At 42.4% G+C, this 18,822-nt stretch overlaps 3 protein-coding genes across 7 annotated transcripts; 1 reads left to right on the plus strand and 2 right to left on the minus strand.

The window, feature by feature from the left end:
• Positions 1-1,664: 1,664 nt before the first annotated feature.
• Positions 1,665-4,096, minus strand: LOC112895779 (dnaJ homolog subfamily C member 7-like). Its single transcript, XM_025963771.1, has 6 exons — positions 4,008-4,096; positions 3,330-3,459; positions 2,703-2,855; positions 2,357-2,595; positions 2,190-2,259; positions 1,665-1,962 (listed from the first exon to the last, which is right to left on the minus strand). The coding sequence occupies exons 1-6, from the start codon at positions 4,085-4,087 to the stop codon at positions 1,717-1,719; spliced, it is 918 nt and encodes a 305-aa protein (XP_025819556.1). The 5' UTR covers positions 4,088-4,096; the 3' UTR covers positions 1,665-1,716.
• A 1,603-nt stretch (positions 4,097-5,699) lies between these two features.
• On the plus strand, positions 5,700-9,889 carry LOC112891588 (protein ALP1-like). Of its 5 annotated transcripts, none has more exons than XR_003228576.1 (5): positions 5,705-6,721; positions 7,025-8,092; positions 8,202-8,249; positions 8,384-9,242; positions 9,352-9,889. XR_003228576.1 is itself a non-coding variant. In XM_025958485.1 (2 exons), exons 1-2 carry the CDS (start codon positions 8,921-8,923, stop codon positions 9,792-9,794), a joined length of 765 nt encoding a protein of 254 aa, XP_025814270.1. In that variant the 5' UTR covers positions 8,614-8,920; the 3' UTR covers positions 9,795-9,889. The 5 variants fall into 5 exon arrangements, 1 of the variants encoding a protein (XP_025814270.1); XR_003228577.1 differs by having other exon boundaries at positions 7,120-8,092; XR_003228578.1 differs by having other exon boundaries at positions 5,706-6,721; positions 7,598-8,092.
• Positions 9,890-11,780: 1,891 nt separating this feature from the next.
• On the minus strand, positions 11,781-18,524 carry LOC112893714 (ATP-dependent Clp protease proteolytic subunit-related protein 4, chloroplastic). Its single transcript, XM_025961176.1, has 7 exons — positions 18,186-18,524; positions 17,884-18,087; positions 17,484-17,539; positions 13,329-13,455; positions 13,002-13,079; positions 12,182-12,295; positions 11,781-12,104 (listed from the first exon to the last, which is right to left on the minus strand). Exons 1-7 carry the CDS (start codon positions 18,399-18,401, stop codon positions 12,033-12,035), a joined length of 867 nt encoding a protein of 288 aa, XP_025816961.1. The 5' UTR covers positions 18,402-18,524; the 3' UTR covers positions 11,781-12,032.
• Positions 18,525-18,822: the final 298 nt, after the last annotated feature.

The following is an 18,822-nucleotide window of genomic DNA, read 5'->3' on the forward strand; positions in this document are numbered from 1 at the left end:
TGTCTGCCGGCTCAACAAGTCTTTGTATGGGCTCAAGCAGGCTCCTCGCGCCTGGTACAATCGCTTTGCCACATACCTGCTCTCTCTTGGGTTTGTTGAGGCCAAGTCGGATACTTCACTGTTCATCTATCAGCGTGGCTCCGACACGGCCTACCTGCTTCTCTATGTTGATGACATCATCCTCACTGCCTCCTCGACCGGTCTCCGCCAGCGGATCATCTCAGCCTTGCAGCAGGAGTTCGCTATGAAAGACCTCGGTGAATTGCATCATTTCCTTGGTATGCATGTTCAGCATTGTGGTGATGGCCTTCTTCTATCTCAGGAGCAGTACATGCTAGAGATTCTTGACCGAGCAGGCATGGCCGAGTGCAAGCCGTGCTCCACTCCAGTAGACACTAACCCCAAAGTGTCTGCCACTGATGGTGCCCCAGTAGGTGATGCTTCGGATTTTCGCAGTCTTGCTGGTGCTCTGCAGTACCTCACCTTCACCAGGCCAGATATTGCATATGCTGTCCAGCAAATTTGTCTTCACATGCATGATCCACGGGAGCCTCACCTTGCGGCTCTCAAGCGCATTCTTCGCTATGTCCGCGGGACTCTTCAGTTTGGTCTCTTGCTGCGACCCTCCTCGTGCACCGACCTTGTGGTGTATACTGATGCCGATTGGGCAGGTTGTCCGGATACGCGCAAGTCCACCTCGGGCTATGCTGTGTTTCTTGGTGACAATCTCATCTCCTGGTCTTCCAAGCGTCAGACTACCGTATCAAGGTCCAGTGCTGAAGCTGAGTATCGCACAGTGGCTAATGGAGTCACCGAGGCGACATGGTTGCGCCAGCTCCTTCAGGAGCTTCATGCTCCCCTTCGCCATGCCACACTGGTGTACTGTGACAACATCAGTGCCGTCTACATGTCCTCCAACCCGGTTCAGCATCAACGCACGAAGCATATTGAGATTGATCTCCACTTCGTCCGCGAGCGTGTTGCCATTGGTGATCTCCGCGTCCTGCATGTTCCGACATCTTCGCAGTACGCCGACATCTTCACCAAAGGGCTGCTTTCTTCGCTATTTACGGAGTTCAGGACCAGTCTGAACGTGCGTAGTGGCTGACGATCAGACTGCGGGGGCGTGTTAGCATGGTCTATATTAGGCAGGGTTCTTGCTAACTTTGGCAAGCCCTTTTGGGTTTAGGGAGGTGCGGCAGCACATGCATATTGCCCTGTGCGCCCACTCCTTGTTTTGGTTAGTTGGTTAAGATAGGCAAGGATCTCCCCTGATAGGATTGATCTCTTATTCCCGTGGACACCCTTGCCTATATGTACTTGAGCCTTTGCTCCCCATTAATCAATCTGTTATTTCTCCCAATTCTCATCTGCTTTCACTGAGGAACATGGTACAAGGAACCGGGGTCGAGGATCATGGTACATTACTTGCAGAAGGTTTTTACATCGTGCGAATGTAATTGTTCCTGGGACACAGAACGCAATTGTTCCCAGGTTGATGTTCCCAGGACATCCATGTTCCTGGCTGCTATGGGAAAAATTAACTTAGCAACTAAAAACTCAAAGGCCGGCATTCCCCATGTATCAGAAGAAGCAATAGAAAGGAAAATATGCCCTGCTAAAGCACAAGATCAAATGAATGGGTATCATAGCACAATTATACATGTGGTTTTGGCTAAATTCCAGAAAGAGTTACAGAACATAGTTACAGAGTTTTTATTTGATACAAGTACAACAGGAGGATAATACACCTACCTTAGCATAATCTGCATCAAGGGCTATGGCTAGTGAGCAATCTGCAATTGCATCTAAAATTTGACCCATTACTTGATATGCTGCTGCACGGTTACAAAAGCAAACTGCTAAAAGACGTAGTGACTCGCCATTGCTCATCAAAGCAGTGGTATAATATTCCACAGCCTCCAAATATTTACCAGATTGAAATGCCTCATTTCCAGCAGCCTGAGATGTAGCAAACAAGAATATGTGCCATTAGTGTAAAGTTCTTGCAAATTTTGCTGAATACCATGGGCAACATGTACATGCATGATGAATAACAACAACATGTGAGCAAAGACAATGCTGGATTATATGGATAGATAGAGTAGTGGCCCAAAAGAAAAGGGTGCCCCTATCATAACATTAGCCAAATTATAGAAGATAAACAACAAAGCCAACATATGACATACTTTAAGCCGCAGTAGCTCAGAGATGGTCATGGAGAATGATGAAATTGATTTCTGAGATTGCTTCCCACACCTAATCAGTGTTCTCCCAAAATCAGCAAATCATAAGCAGTCATACATGGATCCTAGAAACAACCCAAACCAGTATAGCATTGGTAACAAAATATTACCTGCATTCCATGACTTTTACTTGGTCATACTTTTTTAAGAACTGGTGAGCCTCTTCAAGCTTTCCAAGGAAGAAATATGACTTAGCAATAAGATATCGACGCCACAACTTCACAGAGCAAGTATTGTTGTCCAAGTTATTGCTTTCTGTATTCTCGTCAAGACACAAACAGACACTATTCCTTTCTGCAAGATAAAGAGTTTCTTCGCAAAACTCAATTACCTCTTCATATTGCTGCAACTGTTAAATCCAACTAAACTAACAGTTAGGCCAAAAAAATTACTAGTGGAAAGAGGAAACATAGTAAGACGTACAGAAGGCAAAATAAGAATACTGTAAATACAGACCAGTAACAGTGCTTCTGCTTTCATCGCCATCAAGTTATCTGAATAAATACTTATGGACAAAGCATCAGAGATCATTTGTAAGGCACTGGGTATCTTGTCAAATGCCTTTTTTATAAGATACTCCTTGGATTGAAGAATAAAACCAGATACTTTCTGCCAAAGAAAACACAGGAACATAATGATTGGGTTATCAATTTCCACATATATAACAACTTATTTTGATACCATGTTTTCTAAGAGATTAAGAATGCTTAAGCAGGATGCACAATTCAGACAAGCAATATCCAATTAATAATGCATTCAGTACGAAACAGATAGATTCCAGAGTTGTGGATATCTAAACTCGACCTGGTACAGTGCTCATAAGTAGGTTTTCTTTCATACTTTTGGGAAGTCACAGTTTTCCAACTATAGCACCGAGTGTGACAATGAAAAGTGGGATCAAGTCCCACTTATCATTACCACAGCCAATGGTATGTTGACAAAATTCTGCCACTCGTTTGCCGACAATCTTCCTGGGTACTTATATAACCAATGGAAATAACTGATCAAAGAGTATTTACTTTGAGGAACATTTAACCTAGTATATTTGGTACTTAATCTGGCATAATACCAGAAACTTAGTACCTGAGTTTTTTGTAGACCATCAGAAGCCTCTTCTACAATTTTACGGTCCAAGCTTGACAGATGATTAGACTTCAAACACATCTCAAAAGCCTTTTGTGCTTCTTCAACATCCCCCAAGGCAAGTAGGCAGCTAGACCCATTAGATAAGCCAATAAGCCATAAGCATACAATAAGTTGAAATAATAATATTGTCAAATGTAATGTATAGTAAGGGTGTTACGACAAACTAAATGAATCATTAGTATTAATTATCAAGTGGATCTTATCATAAAATAAAGTTTACAAATTACTTCTGCCATAAAGAGTTCACAGTAATTGCTCTCTAGATTATGGGCATAAAAATAGAAAGGGCAGCAACACCTTTCCCAAAGTCAACGGCATGCAAACATTCAGTTGGACATGTTAAGGCATCATCTGATCTTAAACTCAGTTACAGACAAACAGTTTCATGAAATATTTATTTTCTTTGAGATCTGGATGCAATACTCCATAGTTGGATAGGTTGAGTAAAAATCTAATCCCTAGAAAACTTGTCAAGAAAGTAGGATGTTTCCCTGATCTTCCAACAAGACAAAAGCATAGTTACTTTTAATTTGTTCCACTTGATAGGCATAACATTAATTATGATAAAATTCCAATCGTTTTCCATTAGTGTGAAAGTTAGTGCATTGGTCTTACTTGGCAGCTCTGACTTGTGCCTTGAGAAAGCTGGAATCAATACCAATAGCTTCTCGACAATCAGATAGGGCCTCTCTCATCTTACCCAGAGACATCCGAGTAGCAGCACGATTGCTGTAGCACAGCATTAGCGCTTTTCTAGAATCTTCATTTGAAGAAAAAGAATCTATCCCATGGATATAGCATTCCTCAGCCTCAGTTAACCTTTCTTTTGTGTATGCTTGGTTTCCCCTAGAACAAATTAAGCAGCTCAGCTTAAAACATCGAGTATCACAAACAGACGGTAAAATAGTACGTCCGCACGAAGAGAACGGCTGCAGAGCCTTTGCTAGTGTAATGCAAACAGTAAGCCATCCAATCTTCCTCAAACTATGTTTCACTTTTTATTATTTAATGTTTATTCATAAATACTACTAATACAACTCATATAACTCTACTTTTTTTTACCAGCAATCCAGTGAAAGGTTGTGTGATCTATATCCTTGAATTAAACATAAAAAAGATATAACTGCTGATAAACCAATGTCTAAACTGTAAAAAGGTACATATAACCTGAACATCCAAATGGCTTTGTAGTGTGTTCTGCCTCTACTTGCATGGTTTGAGTGGTTCCACCCTTGTCGAAGTGCATGCTAGCTATATAAGCAGAAGGAAGTTGAAAGAGTAGATCATGCAGGTACCTTAAACGCCATGTTTCACAATTGTCCATCTTAGAAGCTTCCACAGGATGGACAGGTAGTTGAGCAGGTGCAACCATATCTCTCTCAAAGAAGAAATCATAGATAAACAAGCCCAGTGAACTTTCAGCCACCACTGGAACCCGAGTCACATCCCTGCAGGCAATTCTCATCCTTACATAATCATCCCCATACCTTGTCTTCTCATCAATTTCCAGAGTTTTTCCCACCAATCCTCCAACTTTGGCGATTGTCCTCAAAGATCTTTGATCTGGTGGGATGCCTGAGACTTTAAACCAAGCATGCTGCAGCTCCCCTTTTGCCCCAATAGAAGGAGACCAAGGATTAATCGCAATCTCAGCTTCAATAGTCTTCATGCCCAGGGCTCTAAAGTGTCCCCAGTCTTGCACCATTTTGGCATTGGGAAACCTCATGGAAAACTTGTTCTCAGAGATTTGTTTAGCCTTCCATATCCATACCTCCTTACTAAACGCATTTCTGAACTCATTCTCAATTTGTTTGGCTGTAACAGACCCAATTACAACAGAGATAATAGCAGTACTGGCTTTTTCCTTAGCGGCTCTACTGTCAATGTTCTCTTCAATGTAGAAGAAGCTTTGGTTTTCGACTTGTGCAGCACACAGTTCAGGGGCACAGTTCCACAGAGGCTCTCTTTTAACATTCAAACGATATATTGTTGTTCAAACCACACATCTCACAGTGCATTCTACGATTTCAATTCTCAGATGTATGGTTCTTCAGGCCACAGTACTTGCATCCGTAGCCGGAAGTAGGGTTTTGCTTGCTTGTTAAGTCTAGTTGATCAGCTGGCTCGCGAGGTTGCTTCTCTCCTCCCTCGGGGCTCTGATCTTGCTGCTGCGGATTCTGCGGGATATCTGGTTACTCTTCTTTATCATGCTTCCTGTCTTGGTTCATCTCTTCCCGATGTGCTCGATCCCAATACGATGAAGAACCCTCACCACCATCCCCAGTTCCCCTGCCTCTGCCTCTCCCACCAGGCGCCGCACCTTCCAATCTGCCACCTCGTCCACCACGGGTATCCCCCTCCCCGCCGCCGCGTCCGCCACCAGCACCCCGATGCCCCACAGGCTGCCAGACGGGGTTCCGGCCGCCAGCCCGGCCATACCGACCGGCTCCGACCCCATCGCGCCTTCCGCCACCACGATCCGGTGCACCAGGGACCATCCGCAATGGTGCTGGAACGAACTGAACCGCTTGGGAGTAGGACTTCTTCAGGGAATCTCCTCTTCTCTCTCTCGCTTTTTGTAAGATGTCCGCTTGTTTTTATAAAGTTCCGCTTCTCTTTCCTTTTGATAAACCCTGCTTCTCCCTCGATTCAAGAGGCGAGTCCGCGAGTCAGCTGCAGAGCGGTTTTACTCCGGGCGACCGGGCGGGCGGGGTGAGCGGTTGAACGCCAGCCGTCAATCTAGGTCTGATGACGAAGATCCTTCCGACTTCCGAGCCTCGCAGCAGGCCTGTCACCTGTGATAATGGGGAGTAGTGCCAATTACCGCTGCTGAATTCCTGATTCAAGCATGCACAATAAACCAAGAACGGAGGACCTCCGACCATGAAGTTATTGATGTTGCTCTCAAGATCTAAAAATCTTAACCACTGAGAGTTCATAGATCTTCTCCAACAGCTGTCGGTTTCAACTGCTAACATCGGATTATTGCAGATGTGGAGGTGAGAAGAAACTATTTCGACGCTAGCGTATCAAGCTTCCAGTGGTTTGGGCCAAAACCGGTTTTTGTAGTTCGGTTTTTCCGTTTGGGGCGACTTGGTTTGGTGGTAATCGGGCTGAGATGGCTAGTGGGCTGGTTCAGTTGAGATTCACGATTAGAGTGGGTCGATCTGGTCGGGCCTGGTTTGCTCGTGGATCCTATCATCTCATCCTATTCTCCCTCATCGGCTCGTCAACAGCGGCAGCGGCGGCTGCCGTTCGCTCGTGGCGCGGCCGCGCGAGCTCGGCGCGGCATTCAAGTACCCCCGTCCGGCTGTCCGTGGATCCACTAGGTACTCCTCCTCCCCTTCTCCCATGGATCGATCCTCCTCCCCCTCCCCATCTAGATCGATCAGTTGGCATGGGACAGAGATTCTTGCAGAGTTCGGATGGAGAGTGTTGGCCTGTTCGGAGGGAGATACTGGTTGGACGGTGAATGAATACATGCTCTTGTTTCTCGTTGATGCTTTACCTAAGAAACATGCATACTTCTGCTACTTCGTGCTTAGATAGATACTCCTGTTTTTCAGTTGTCCTGCATATTACTATGTTGGTCATGGTCTAATTTTCAACTTTGTTTCACTTATATGTGGAAGTAATAAGTAGATAAACATGTCATCGAACGCTTCTGGTAGTTCAACAGTCATGATTCCATGGAATTATTCTCATCACAAACACCACGTCGTACAAGGTCTAATGTTTGGGAACACTATGAGCAAAACGTAGTCAATGTGGATGGTGATCTAAAGCATTGGAATACAAGGCTGTTCTGAACACCTATGCTGCTAAGTTTTGGAAGTTGATCCTAGTGAAGAAGAATGGATAAAAGCAGAAGCAATTTGCGAGTTTCTCAAAGCCTTTGAAGAACTTACCCTTGCTGTTTCAGCCCACAGGAAACCAACAGCACATAAGTTTTTGCCCTTAGTTCTTTGCATCCTACATGCACTGAAGGAGGACCCAGCCTTGCAAACAACTAACTTGCTTCAAGAGTTGGCAGCATCTATGTGTTCTAAGTTTGAGAAGTATTGGGATCTAGATGAAGGTAACCCTCGAAGTGAAGATATCCTCCGTAGAAAGAACAAAGAGATTGCATTTAACCTTGCACTAGTCATTGCCATCATATTAGATCCAAGAAGGAAAGCACTTTATTTGGATTCTTTTTTCCGAAGGTGTGCAAAAACGCAGATCAGATTGGTATGCATGTGAACTCTGCCATAGTGTGGATGAGAAGGTACTTCACACTATATGAGCAACAATATTCAAGGACAAGTAGCACAGACATGGGGACACATGTTAGTGAAGTCTCCATTGTGGGCTCACCGGCTCTCGGGAAAAAGGAAGATTGAAGCTGAGTTTGCTCATATAGTGAGGGTTGCACGGTCACCAAAATCCGATTTGGATATCTACTTAGAAGAAAAGATTGAGAATGGCACAGAAGGTTTTGATGTCCTAGCGTGGTGGAAAAGCAAATCAGAAATTTTCTTGTACTACCAGCTATGGCGATTCCCCTTAGTACTGTATCATCCGAATTGCTTTCAGTTGTGGGGGAAGAATTCTTGGAGACCATAGAAGCTCACTAACTCCAAAAATGCTTGAGGCTCTTGTCTGCGCAAAAGATTGACTATTTAAGGCTAAAGTTCCAGAATTATGTTCTGATAGTGAAGGTATGGCATCTCTGTTTAGTTTTGCTAAACTCGTTTAAGGCTAAACTCATTTTTTCTGCTAAGTTATTTAAGCCTTTATTTTTGTGCCAATTTAATGTTTTTGTTACAGAGGTTTTAGTGGAAGGGTGACTGGCAGCTGAGTGCATTAGGAACTTCTGTGAGTACATTCCTTTTAAACTATTTTAGATCATTTTTTTGTGCTGGTAGGAGTGTTATTCACATGAAAAATGGCCTCTGTTCATCCTTTTGTGTCAATTTGAAGCTGAACTTGTTTGCTCACATATCATATAGGTACCAAATGATCTGTTTTGGAGCAAGCCAAGGCTGCTGCTCAGGTAGCTTTAAGAAAATGGATGCTGACTAAGGGCCTGTTTGGAACCACTAAGGATAACAGTTATCCAGCTAAAATTATCCCTTAGGTTCCAAACAGCCCAGCTAAAAGCCCAGCTAACTCTTAGCTAAACCCCTGGATAACAATAATCCTGTTAGCCAGCTCCACCCAGCTAAAAGCAGCTAAAACTTGGTAAAAGACGCTCCTACCCCTTATCCTTTACACGCGCACCTGCCTCCACTCCTCTCTCTCTCGTCGCAGATCGACTCCTCCTGCCAGCGGCGCGGCGCGGCGACCCCGGCCTCCCAGCTCCTCCCGCCGGCGGCGCGACCTCTCCTCCGCCGTGCAGAGGTCGCGGGCCGCCGCCGCCGTGCTCTCCTCCGCCGCCGCCGCACTCTCCTCCGCCGCAGTCTATTAGACAAGCTGCCAATAGCTTTGAGAGGTCCAAAGAAACTATCAGTCGGAAATTTGAAGAAGTGCTGCATTGTGTAAATAAGATGTCAGCTGATTACATTAAACCACGAGATCCAGGATTTACAACGGTTCATCCTAGAGTTCAAGCTCCTCAGTTTTCACCTCATTTTGATAACTGCATTGGAGCCATACATGGAACACATATACGTGTTGTTGTGCCGGCGTCAAAGGTGCTCCAACATACAGGCCGTCACGGGTACTCAAGTCAAAATGTGCTAGCTATTTGCGACTTTGATATGCGGTTCACCTTTGTAGTTGCCGGTTGGCCAGGGTCTGTTCATGATATGAGAGTCTTCAATGATGCCATCCAAAAATATGGTGACAAGTTCCCGCATCCTCCTCAAGGTAAATTTTAAATAATTAGTACATAGTTATACTACAAGTATTTTTAATAATTACTACATCCTTAATTTACAAGTATATTTAATAATTACTAATGTTCTATAATGTACAGGAAAATTTTATCTTGTTGCCTCCGGATATCCTAATCGTGAAGGATATCTTGCACCATACAAAGGAACAAAATATCACCTACCGGAGTTTCGTCAAGGCCCAAGACCAAGAGGGAAAAAGGAGTTGTTTAACTTTTGTCATTCATCCTTGCGTAACGTCATCGAGCGCTCATTTGGTGTGTTGAAGATGAAATGGAGGATATTGTTGCACCTACCGTCGTTTCCAATGGTAAAGCAAACTAAAATAATAATTGCTTGCATGGCGCTACATAACTTCATAAGAGAAAGTGCCATAGCGGATGCGGACTTTGAAAGATGTGACAATGACGAGGATTATATGCCCATGGCGTCGGTTTCATTGTCTCAACAAAATGGTGACGAAGAACAAGACATGAATGATTTTCGTGATAGCATTGCTAATGCATTGTTTAACATGCGAGGATGAGCATTGTAAACCTATTTATTTTTATTATTTGAAATAATTTTTGTACCATACTTTGAGACATTTGTGTGTTGCTATTTTTTTATAATTTATTTTAATTATTTGGTGTATTTTTGGATAAAGAATACACTTTAATAATACAATATACAATATGATATCATAGGGGTAGTATGGTAAAAGAGTACCGGTACTCAGACTATTAGCTGGAGGTTCCAAACACCCCAGGCTAACAGTTAGCCAGCTAATAGTTAGCTGTCTAATTCTAGCTAACAAAACTTTAGCTGGATAACTGTTATCCCAAGTGATTCCAAACACCCCCTAAAGAAACATCGACAATATCAACATGTCTGTACTTATTTCATGTTCTGGTGCTGTTGAAATCAATTTGTCGGTTTATTTCAGTGTCATGTGAACTTCATATGTACTTAATGGAACTAGACTATGCTTGTTTTCATCTCTTGAGCACCGGCTCTTCCATCTCTACGAGGCTGAGCTGCTTGCTTGCTGATGTACCTTCTATGCATAAATTTCTTTGAATCATGCCTGTCATAATTGATGAATCGATGATGCTCCAAGCCTGGAACCATCGAACTGAATTGCTTCTGAGCTTGTGGTACGCAGGCATAATGATGCCATCGAGGCTAAGCTGCTTGGCCTCTGAATATATGAGGCTGATGCCTGTTACGGATGGACATTGGACAGAAGTTTGAAACCGTGGTTTGGGAAGGTGGGGCGGTCCAATTTGGTTGAAATGATGCATGCAGATTGGTCTAGCTTGGTTTTGGAAGATAAGGGACTGGGGTGGTCTGGAGGGAGATAAGATATATATTATTAAAATGGATTTGTCTAGTTATGGTCCGGTTATCAGACCGTTAGCAGGTTGACTAGCGTATGCCATGTCTTTTCATGCTTGAGGGTTTCTACGGCAGTCCCAATCCTCCAACTTAGCTGGTTAGCTGGTTTTCATAGTATTAAATACGTTGTCATGTAAGAAAAAGTTAACGAGCAGAGAAGAAAAAATACTAAAAAATCGTGTCTCATGCAACAAACCATGTGTACGCGAAAATCAAGACAAAAGAAGAGAGGATAGAAGGAGAAAAGAGAGAGAAAAGATATGACTAAATAGCAATTTCTTTTTAAAAAACTATGCACTAGAAATATAATTTTATATGTAGTATCTATATAATATGGCAAGTATAGAAACTTACCACGTCTCTTTTCTCAACTACAGCCTCGGAAGGACAGAGAGGCAGATAAAATAATTACTAGCGTGGGTCCTACACATACATGCTAAAAATCTTCTGGTTACATGGAATGGCTTATAGCTACTAGCTGACTTAATTGTTGGAGAAGGCATTCTAGAAATAAAAAGCGTGCAACCCAATCAACAGACATGCAAATGTCCATTCAAATAATTTTATTTATTTGTTACTTTAACAAAGAATCAATCTCCATTCTCTTTGCTCAGAAATTACACAAATGGCATCTTAAAAAAAGAACTCACACCGAGCATACAGAAAAATTGTATTGAAGACCGTACGAAAAAAGGAACCAGAAATCATATTTTCAAAAAAAAAACAAACTTACTTCTACCACACTCTGCGACTGAGGGTAAAAAATTGTAAGTTTTTCTCCAGTGTTCCATTCTACTCCGTACTCCCTCTATTCCAGATAATATGTCGTTTTGGCTTCATAGTTTTTACTATATATTTGTGTAGTAAAATTTACGACCTAGTATGGAGGAAGTACGCAAGTGCACAGGTATTAATATAAAATATAAGCAAGTCATTAATTTTAATTATTTACATTATGAGTCTTGTCTGGGCCCTACCCATACCCAGATCAAGACCAAAACCAGCCCAGCTCCTCCGATTGTCCCTTCAACATTTTCGTTCCGTTCTGACTTGCGAGCCTTATAGATAAAATAAGTCAGCAGCATCGTAGGTGTGACCACCGTATCTGGTGGCATATTTTGGGGACGAGAGCAACTTGGCCAATACCAATTGTTAACCAACGCTCCACAGCCACCGACAAAAATTCATGATTCAGCACACCTATTGGGGCAACCGGGCAAGGGCAATACCGGCTGAAATAGTAAGGTTCAAGGAAACGCTTGTGCATGGCATTGGCTATCCAGTTATGTGATCTACGGCCTGCTAATGAATGGCAACTACTCAATACACAATCGCATGTAACTCGCTTCTAAACGTACAAATATGTCTCTACTTGTCAAAACAAAAACTATATCAAATTTGATCTTTTGAGTTCTGACACGACACCGCTGTCTTCCTGGATTTTCTCGTTGTATATCACCTGTAGAACATGGATATTACTATTAGTTGTTAAATCAGATCAGGTGGTTTCTTTTGATTCGCTTTGAGATTGTTTACCTTGTCGATGATGCCATAATCCACAGCTTCACTGGGGCTAAAGTATTTAGGCCGTCTGATATCCTGAGCAATCTCTTCTACTGGTTTACCAATGTGCCTTGCCAGCAGCTTAATCTGAACAACAAAGTCAGCCAGTAAATTCTACACTCAGAAGAAACAGCTTGCCCCCCCCCCCCCCCCCCTTCATGGGGAACTATCACAAAATAACTTAAGATTAATGCACGGAAACATCTAAGTCACAGGTTTGAGATTTTCTTTCAAGTGCAAAGCATCCAAGGCTGTATATCGAAACTAGATGTGAAGGTCCAAGTTTGAACCGACATTAGGGTTGAGAAGTGGTTCTGGTTTTCCATAATATTAGGCCCATGTACTGTTCTCCATGATTATGGTCACTACTCACTACAACATAGGAATGGGTTGGCATAAGATAACTTCCAAGTAAGCAAATTTCACATGTGAATTGTGGTTGATAGCTAAAAATGAAAATTTCTTCAGATGATACAGTGGAAACTAGTGTGTGTTTTGTGTGTGTGTGAACTGCCTACATTTGGAAACTGAAAGGAGATACTTCAAAACTTGAAAGTTTGATCACCATATTAACAATAGTGGCATGGCTATTTTCTTTTTTCCTCAATAGTTCTTATGATCACCAATGAACAGAAGAAATAGTTTGGCATTGCACAACTTTGTATGTTCCTATCCTGCATCAATGAACTGGAGCAATAAACACTAGAAACAAGTAAGATAAGCTAATCCTGGACCACTTTAAATTCATCATAAGGTCATCAATTCTTTCTCTCTACAAGAATGGAAAAAATACCATTTCTATCTTGACATTCCGGATCTCTTTTCTTGCAATGTCAACATCTGTTGCCTGACCTTGAAAACGACCAATTGGCTGCACATTACACATCACAGTGGTAAGACATTGTAGCCTATCATTTTTAACAAGTAAATGCCAATGATATTGGACACAGTTTTGTATGTTCATAAACAAAGTATGTGCAAATGCAGCATGGTCTGGGAGTAAGTGTAAGATAATAAGACATTCTGTTGCAGAATCTTATTAGTTGTGTACCATGTGCATTAGATTCATTTAATAAAGAAATTAGAATGTATAAACATCAAGGAAAGAAAAGGAAATGACCTGTTTTATCATTATCGTCGATGATGGAAGTGCAGCGCGGTTACCTTTAGCACCAGCAGCTAAGAGCAAAGCAGCTTCTCCCCATGCATTACCGACACAGAGAGTGAAAATTGGGACTTTTACATACCTACACTAGGGTAGAGAGATATAAGCTAGTGCTCCATGGAATAAGAACTGGCATTGGTAATGGCTATTAGAACAATTGTGCCTCCATATATGAGCAACTAGCAAGGTGTCCCGCGCTAATAGCGCGGCTAGTATCATTTCAGCTATTGTAGTGATAGAAAATAACAACATTGAACTTTTTTCTATGTATTTTTCTTTTTTTCATAGTGATGAGGTATATTTGTTTTTTTTGTCTTTCTTGTCCCATTGCCTTCCTAAGCAATCAATGTACTATTTTCTTTTTGCATCTTGAGCAAGCTAATTTCCTCTTAATGAGAATGAGGTATAGTTGAAGGAAATTATCAACAATGGTACACGCCTGCTATCTCGTTTTTCTTATGTGGATGTTGGTTGCATTCTCTAGCTTTTGTTCCTATCCTATTTAGGTTTTGCAATGCTAATTTGTGTTTAGGGGCTATGATCAAGTAGGAACATTTCTTTCCACTGCTTGTCCCTGTTCATCCCTCACCTTCCATCTCCGTAGCAAGGGAGCCCACGTCCATAAAGCTGCACAACCTCTTCACCCTCGTGTGGCTCTTACTCTTGTTGCTCGATCCTTCTTCTGTCTCTGCCTTATTGCATAACACGTGAAATGCTAGTACAATGCTCAATAGGACACCGTCTTTCTAATATTATGGACTATCATCTAGCTCATGGAGAGCATTTGGTCGATCAGGATGATGAGGGCATTGGTTTATTCAATGATTTGCTCCATACCTAATATGGGAGGACATCGATTCCAACTCAAAGTCGTCAAACCTAGTGTTTCCTACATGATTTATTAGCATAAGCTTTCTTCCTTTCCTCACCATCCTCGTGCTTTGGTGCCTCACTCATGATTACTAAGCTCTGGTCAGTCTCCATGAAATAAATTGAGTTGTTTCTACTCCAAAAAAAAAGAAATAAATCGAGCGAAGTTGCCGGATCGATCAATCAAAGAGAATTTTATCTCTCTCTCTCTCTCTCTCTCTCTCTCTCTGCATTCCATCCTCTCATCGCCATTCATCTGTAATGCGTAGGAAATCTCCAACCATCCCCTTGTTATATATTAGTTAAATCGAACCAATATCTAGTTGGAGTTCAGACTCCCTAAAATGATCAACCGAAGTTACATCTCCTCGTTTCGCGTCGTTGTGTTCCTGTTCTTCGAGTCGTAATGGGATGAGTGCCACAACCTTCTCCTCCCTCTTGTTGGTTGTGCTATTGCTATCCTGCATCTCAACATCTTGGATTTGTGATGTATATATCGATCTCCACCTGCCTTGTTCAAATTTTGCTCCGTGAGCCAATCTCACCAAGGACTCTTTTGCAACAAAGAATTAGGTAAACAAACTGAAGACATGCAAGATGAAGGGAGGCAATGGTTCACTAAAAAGTCCAGGATGCTCCATAGTTAGCTTGATTAACGCATACATATATATATTTGCCCCTTTTAATTTCTCTTTCAAAGCTAATACTTTATCAAGTACAGTTATGTTTGTTTAAGTTATACGAAGGCTGCACATTCTGAGAAACATGTCTTTGGATTGGTGTCAGAACCTAGTTCGTTTAAGTTATATGAGGGGCTGCACATTCTGTGAAACACAGCTTTGGATTGGTGTCAGATCCTAGTGCACGAAATCAGTTAGCTCTAACCTCTCTCACCTCCCCTGATTTGCGATTTGTACCCTGCATAAACTTATTATTATTTTGACCTATGTTCAATTCAGCCAAAAATAATTAAAGGTGGGGCGTTTTGTTTCCTTAAAAAGGAAAGACGAAATCAGGTGCTAATCACTTTATTTTGGTACGTCTGGTTGTTGTTGTTTTGGAAACAGAACGTAGATGAGATGAGGAGTAAGGAAAGAGTTGTTTATCTTATTACTTATATATTTGTTTTCTATTCTATATTTTGTTCTATGTATATTGGTTTTCTTTTTGAGCAATAATCTAAACTTCTTATTGTTTTGACCTATGTTTTTTTTATAACAGTTTTGACCTATGTTCAATTCAGCCAAAAAAATCAATTAAAGGTGTGGCGTTTGCCACCACGTTGTTTCCTTAAAACGGAAAAACGAAATCAGGTGCTAATCACTTTATTTTGGTACGTCTGGTTGTTGTTGTTGTTTTGGGAAAAAGAACGTAGATGAGATGAGGAGAAAGGAAAGAGTTGTTTATTTTATTACTTATATATTGGTTTTCTTTTATATATTTTGTTCTATGTATATTCGATATTTAATCTAATATCTTTAATCATATTTGATATAGATTCTTTAGATTAATCTAGACCATTAGATCTTCATAAAATCCAACGGCTCATATGCTTTTTTTTCGATTAACGTGGTAATTTCTAGACCCTCTCGGTGAACGTGGTGGCTTTTTTTAACACTCCCTTATTAATATAATAGATTAGCAGATTACTACAAGTAAAATAATGAATGTTAAAAAAAATGGAGAAGGCACACTAAATAGACTATTCTATTTAGTAAGGGGAGATTTGCATAGAGTCCACATGTTCACTTTCCAACTGCATGTATAAAATTAAAAAGAAAACAGAGATAACATCATTGCCAACGCCCACTGGTTTGCTAACATGGCAGTTGAGAATGCCACTGGCTTGAGATGGGGTACTAACACCATTCAAATTTAACAAAAAGATAACACTGCATGTTGATAGTGAAATTGTATCAACACTGCCCTTCTCTTCAACTCTGCTGGCCTCTCTCCTGCAAGCCTTGTGGCCAGATCCTGGTGTCACGGGGGAGGCCAGCGACAAGTGAGGTGGCATTGACAATGTGTGAGAGAGAGAGGCATGACAGCTGGAGGAAGAGAAGGAGGGCTCGCTGGCCAGAGGGGATATTGGCTTTGGAGGAGCCAGTTGCACTGATGATGTTGAATAAGACCAGGAGTACAAGAAAGCAGATTGATGATAGAAAAGAGAGATCAGGAGGGGCATTTATGACTTTTCATTTTTCTCTCTCATTTTTGAATTATTTTGATTTGCCAAACATGACTGCAGCTCACAGAATGCCAAAGCAGTGGTAGACAGCAGTTCCATCTCATATTTATCAATGGCGTTGATGCCAACTCGACTTTTCTTTAGTTGCATATACAAATTAGGGGCTAGGAATAGTGACATACATACAATTTCCCATGTTTTAACTTGGCTAATTTAACGGAATAAATTTAATAACCTGAATCATCAACCATGGATCTTATTGTTTTCTTGTTACTATAGGCAGTGTTTAATGTGCTAGACGTCAAAGTCATTTACTGTAACTGGCAATTTTTAAGGGTACTTCAAACCTGAACAAAGTTCCTTGGGCTACTGATCTGCTCTTCTCTTACAGTTATATAGGGAGGCCTCAGAAGTCCAACAAGTGTAATGATATTTGTATATAACACCAATACAACCATGTGCCTATTCATTGTTGAAATACTTACACAATACTATAGTGCTAACAAGTTGCAAAAAATTCGATGGGCAAAATAGCATCTAGAGACCATGCTCATGTTTAAAACAACACATATTTCAGATTTTGTGAACACGGAGTATAATAAACATTACATGCCATTTGGCCAAATGGGGTAATATCAGAGGGCTAAACCATACTTGTTTATGGGCAAAGTAAGTTAAATGCATACATCAACATGAACTTGGAGAAGTGTTCTACTGTTTGGTCAGAGACTGGTTTCTAGACTTCTAGTGGGGCCAGTTGGTAAGTAGGCATGAGATGTGGAAATAGGTACTGGTATGGACTCAGATATCTGTCGTTGGTCCATTGTAAAGAGCAAAAATTGACATAGAAGATAAAATGTTTGAGTTGTCCCTCTATGTTTCAGGCCTTATGTTTGCAACCACAAAAATATGCACATTTCTTATAATGAGCTAACAATCATATATAAGATGTGCAAAGCATCAGCCAAGTGAAGTCATTTCAAGGGGGATTAGGGGTAGCCATAGGTTTGCAAGGAAATGAAAAGAGGATAAGTACATATGTCAAAGCTGACCTCATAGCATCGTATACTGCAAGAGCTTCTGTCTCATAACCTAACTTCTCACCATTCTGAATAAGGAGGGAGATACACACATCAGAATGGTATGAAGATTGAAACTAGAGCAAGCATTATGATCTGTAATTGTTAGAGAGAAGATTGTACAACAAAATTTAGACAACTTGTGTATAGCCGATGAAAGGCACAAATAGATTTCCATGTTCTAGCTGAACAAAACTCTCTCCTGGCTAACAATTGAAGAACAGAAACTCCACAAGCTAAACTAAATTGGCATGCCCAATTTAAGCCTAATGGAAAGTTTTTGGAGCCACAAACCTGTACTCATTATCTATAAACAAGTAATAATCGTCATACAAGGAAATCAAGGGACAGTCAGACAGCAGCAGCTTCGAACCTTGGTGGTGCCAGTGGAGTTGATGTACAGGTAGATTGGCTTCTCGGCGTCATCGTACTGGAGGTAGAGGAACTCAGCGAGCATGAGCTCCGTGACCGACGGCACGAGGCACATCCCCAGGTACACGATCCGGTTCTTGTACAGGAACGAGGCCAAATCCGGCGGGGGCTGCTCCCACGCGGTCCCCCTCAGGAACGGCACCACCTGCAGGCGACAGCGGAGACACCATTTTAGGCGTTAGCCCACTCCAGACGCACCGAATTCGCTCGCCGGAGCTCGGGCACGCGAGGCGCGGACCGTACCATCGCGACGACATCCCTGGCGCTGCGGCCGCCGTCGGCGGCGGGGTCTCGGTGGGGGCTCAGGAACCGCGGCCTGGCAGCGGCGAGCGCGCGGGGGCGTGCGGCGAGGCGGAGCTGGGATGAGGGCGAGGCGGGGAGGGAGCGGGGCGGGGAGAAGAGGGCGCGCGCGTCGAGGGCCACGCGGGGAGGGGACAAGGCGGCGGCGGCTGCCTCCATGGCGAGCGGCACGGCAGTGCGGGAGGGGAGCGAGCTGAGCTGAGCTGAACTGAGGCGCAGCACGGTCGGAGCGCGGATAAGCCCCCGCGGTCGGGTTTTGGTTTGGCTCGGCACGATGGGTTTACCCGGGCCGGCTGATACGCCTCAGCGGCGGTCGGGGCTTTTGGGGGCTGTTTGGTTCGACGCCTCACTCGCCTAGCCTAAGGTTAGCCTGTTGCCTAAGCTGTGGCACGCCTAATGTAGCTAAGTTCAGGTACGTGTTTGGTTTATGACCACACCTAAAGTTAGGCATTTAGAAAAAAAGTGTGGTAGCTGTTTGGATGGCTGCCACACCTACAGTTAGGCAATGTGTGGTAGCTATTTGTTTTGCTACCACACCTAAAAGCCACTTAACCGTGATCTTCTGAAAATTGACATCAAT

This window comes from Panicum hallii, chromosome 5 (genome assembly GCF_002211085.1).
Source record: "Panicum hallii strain FIL2 chromosome 5, PHallii_v3.1, whole genome shotgun sequence".
Lineage (NCBI taxonomy): Eukaryota > Viridiplantae > Streptophyta > Magnoliopsida > Poales > Poaceae > Panicum > Panicum hallii.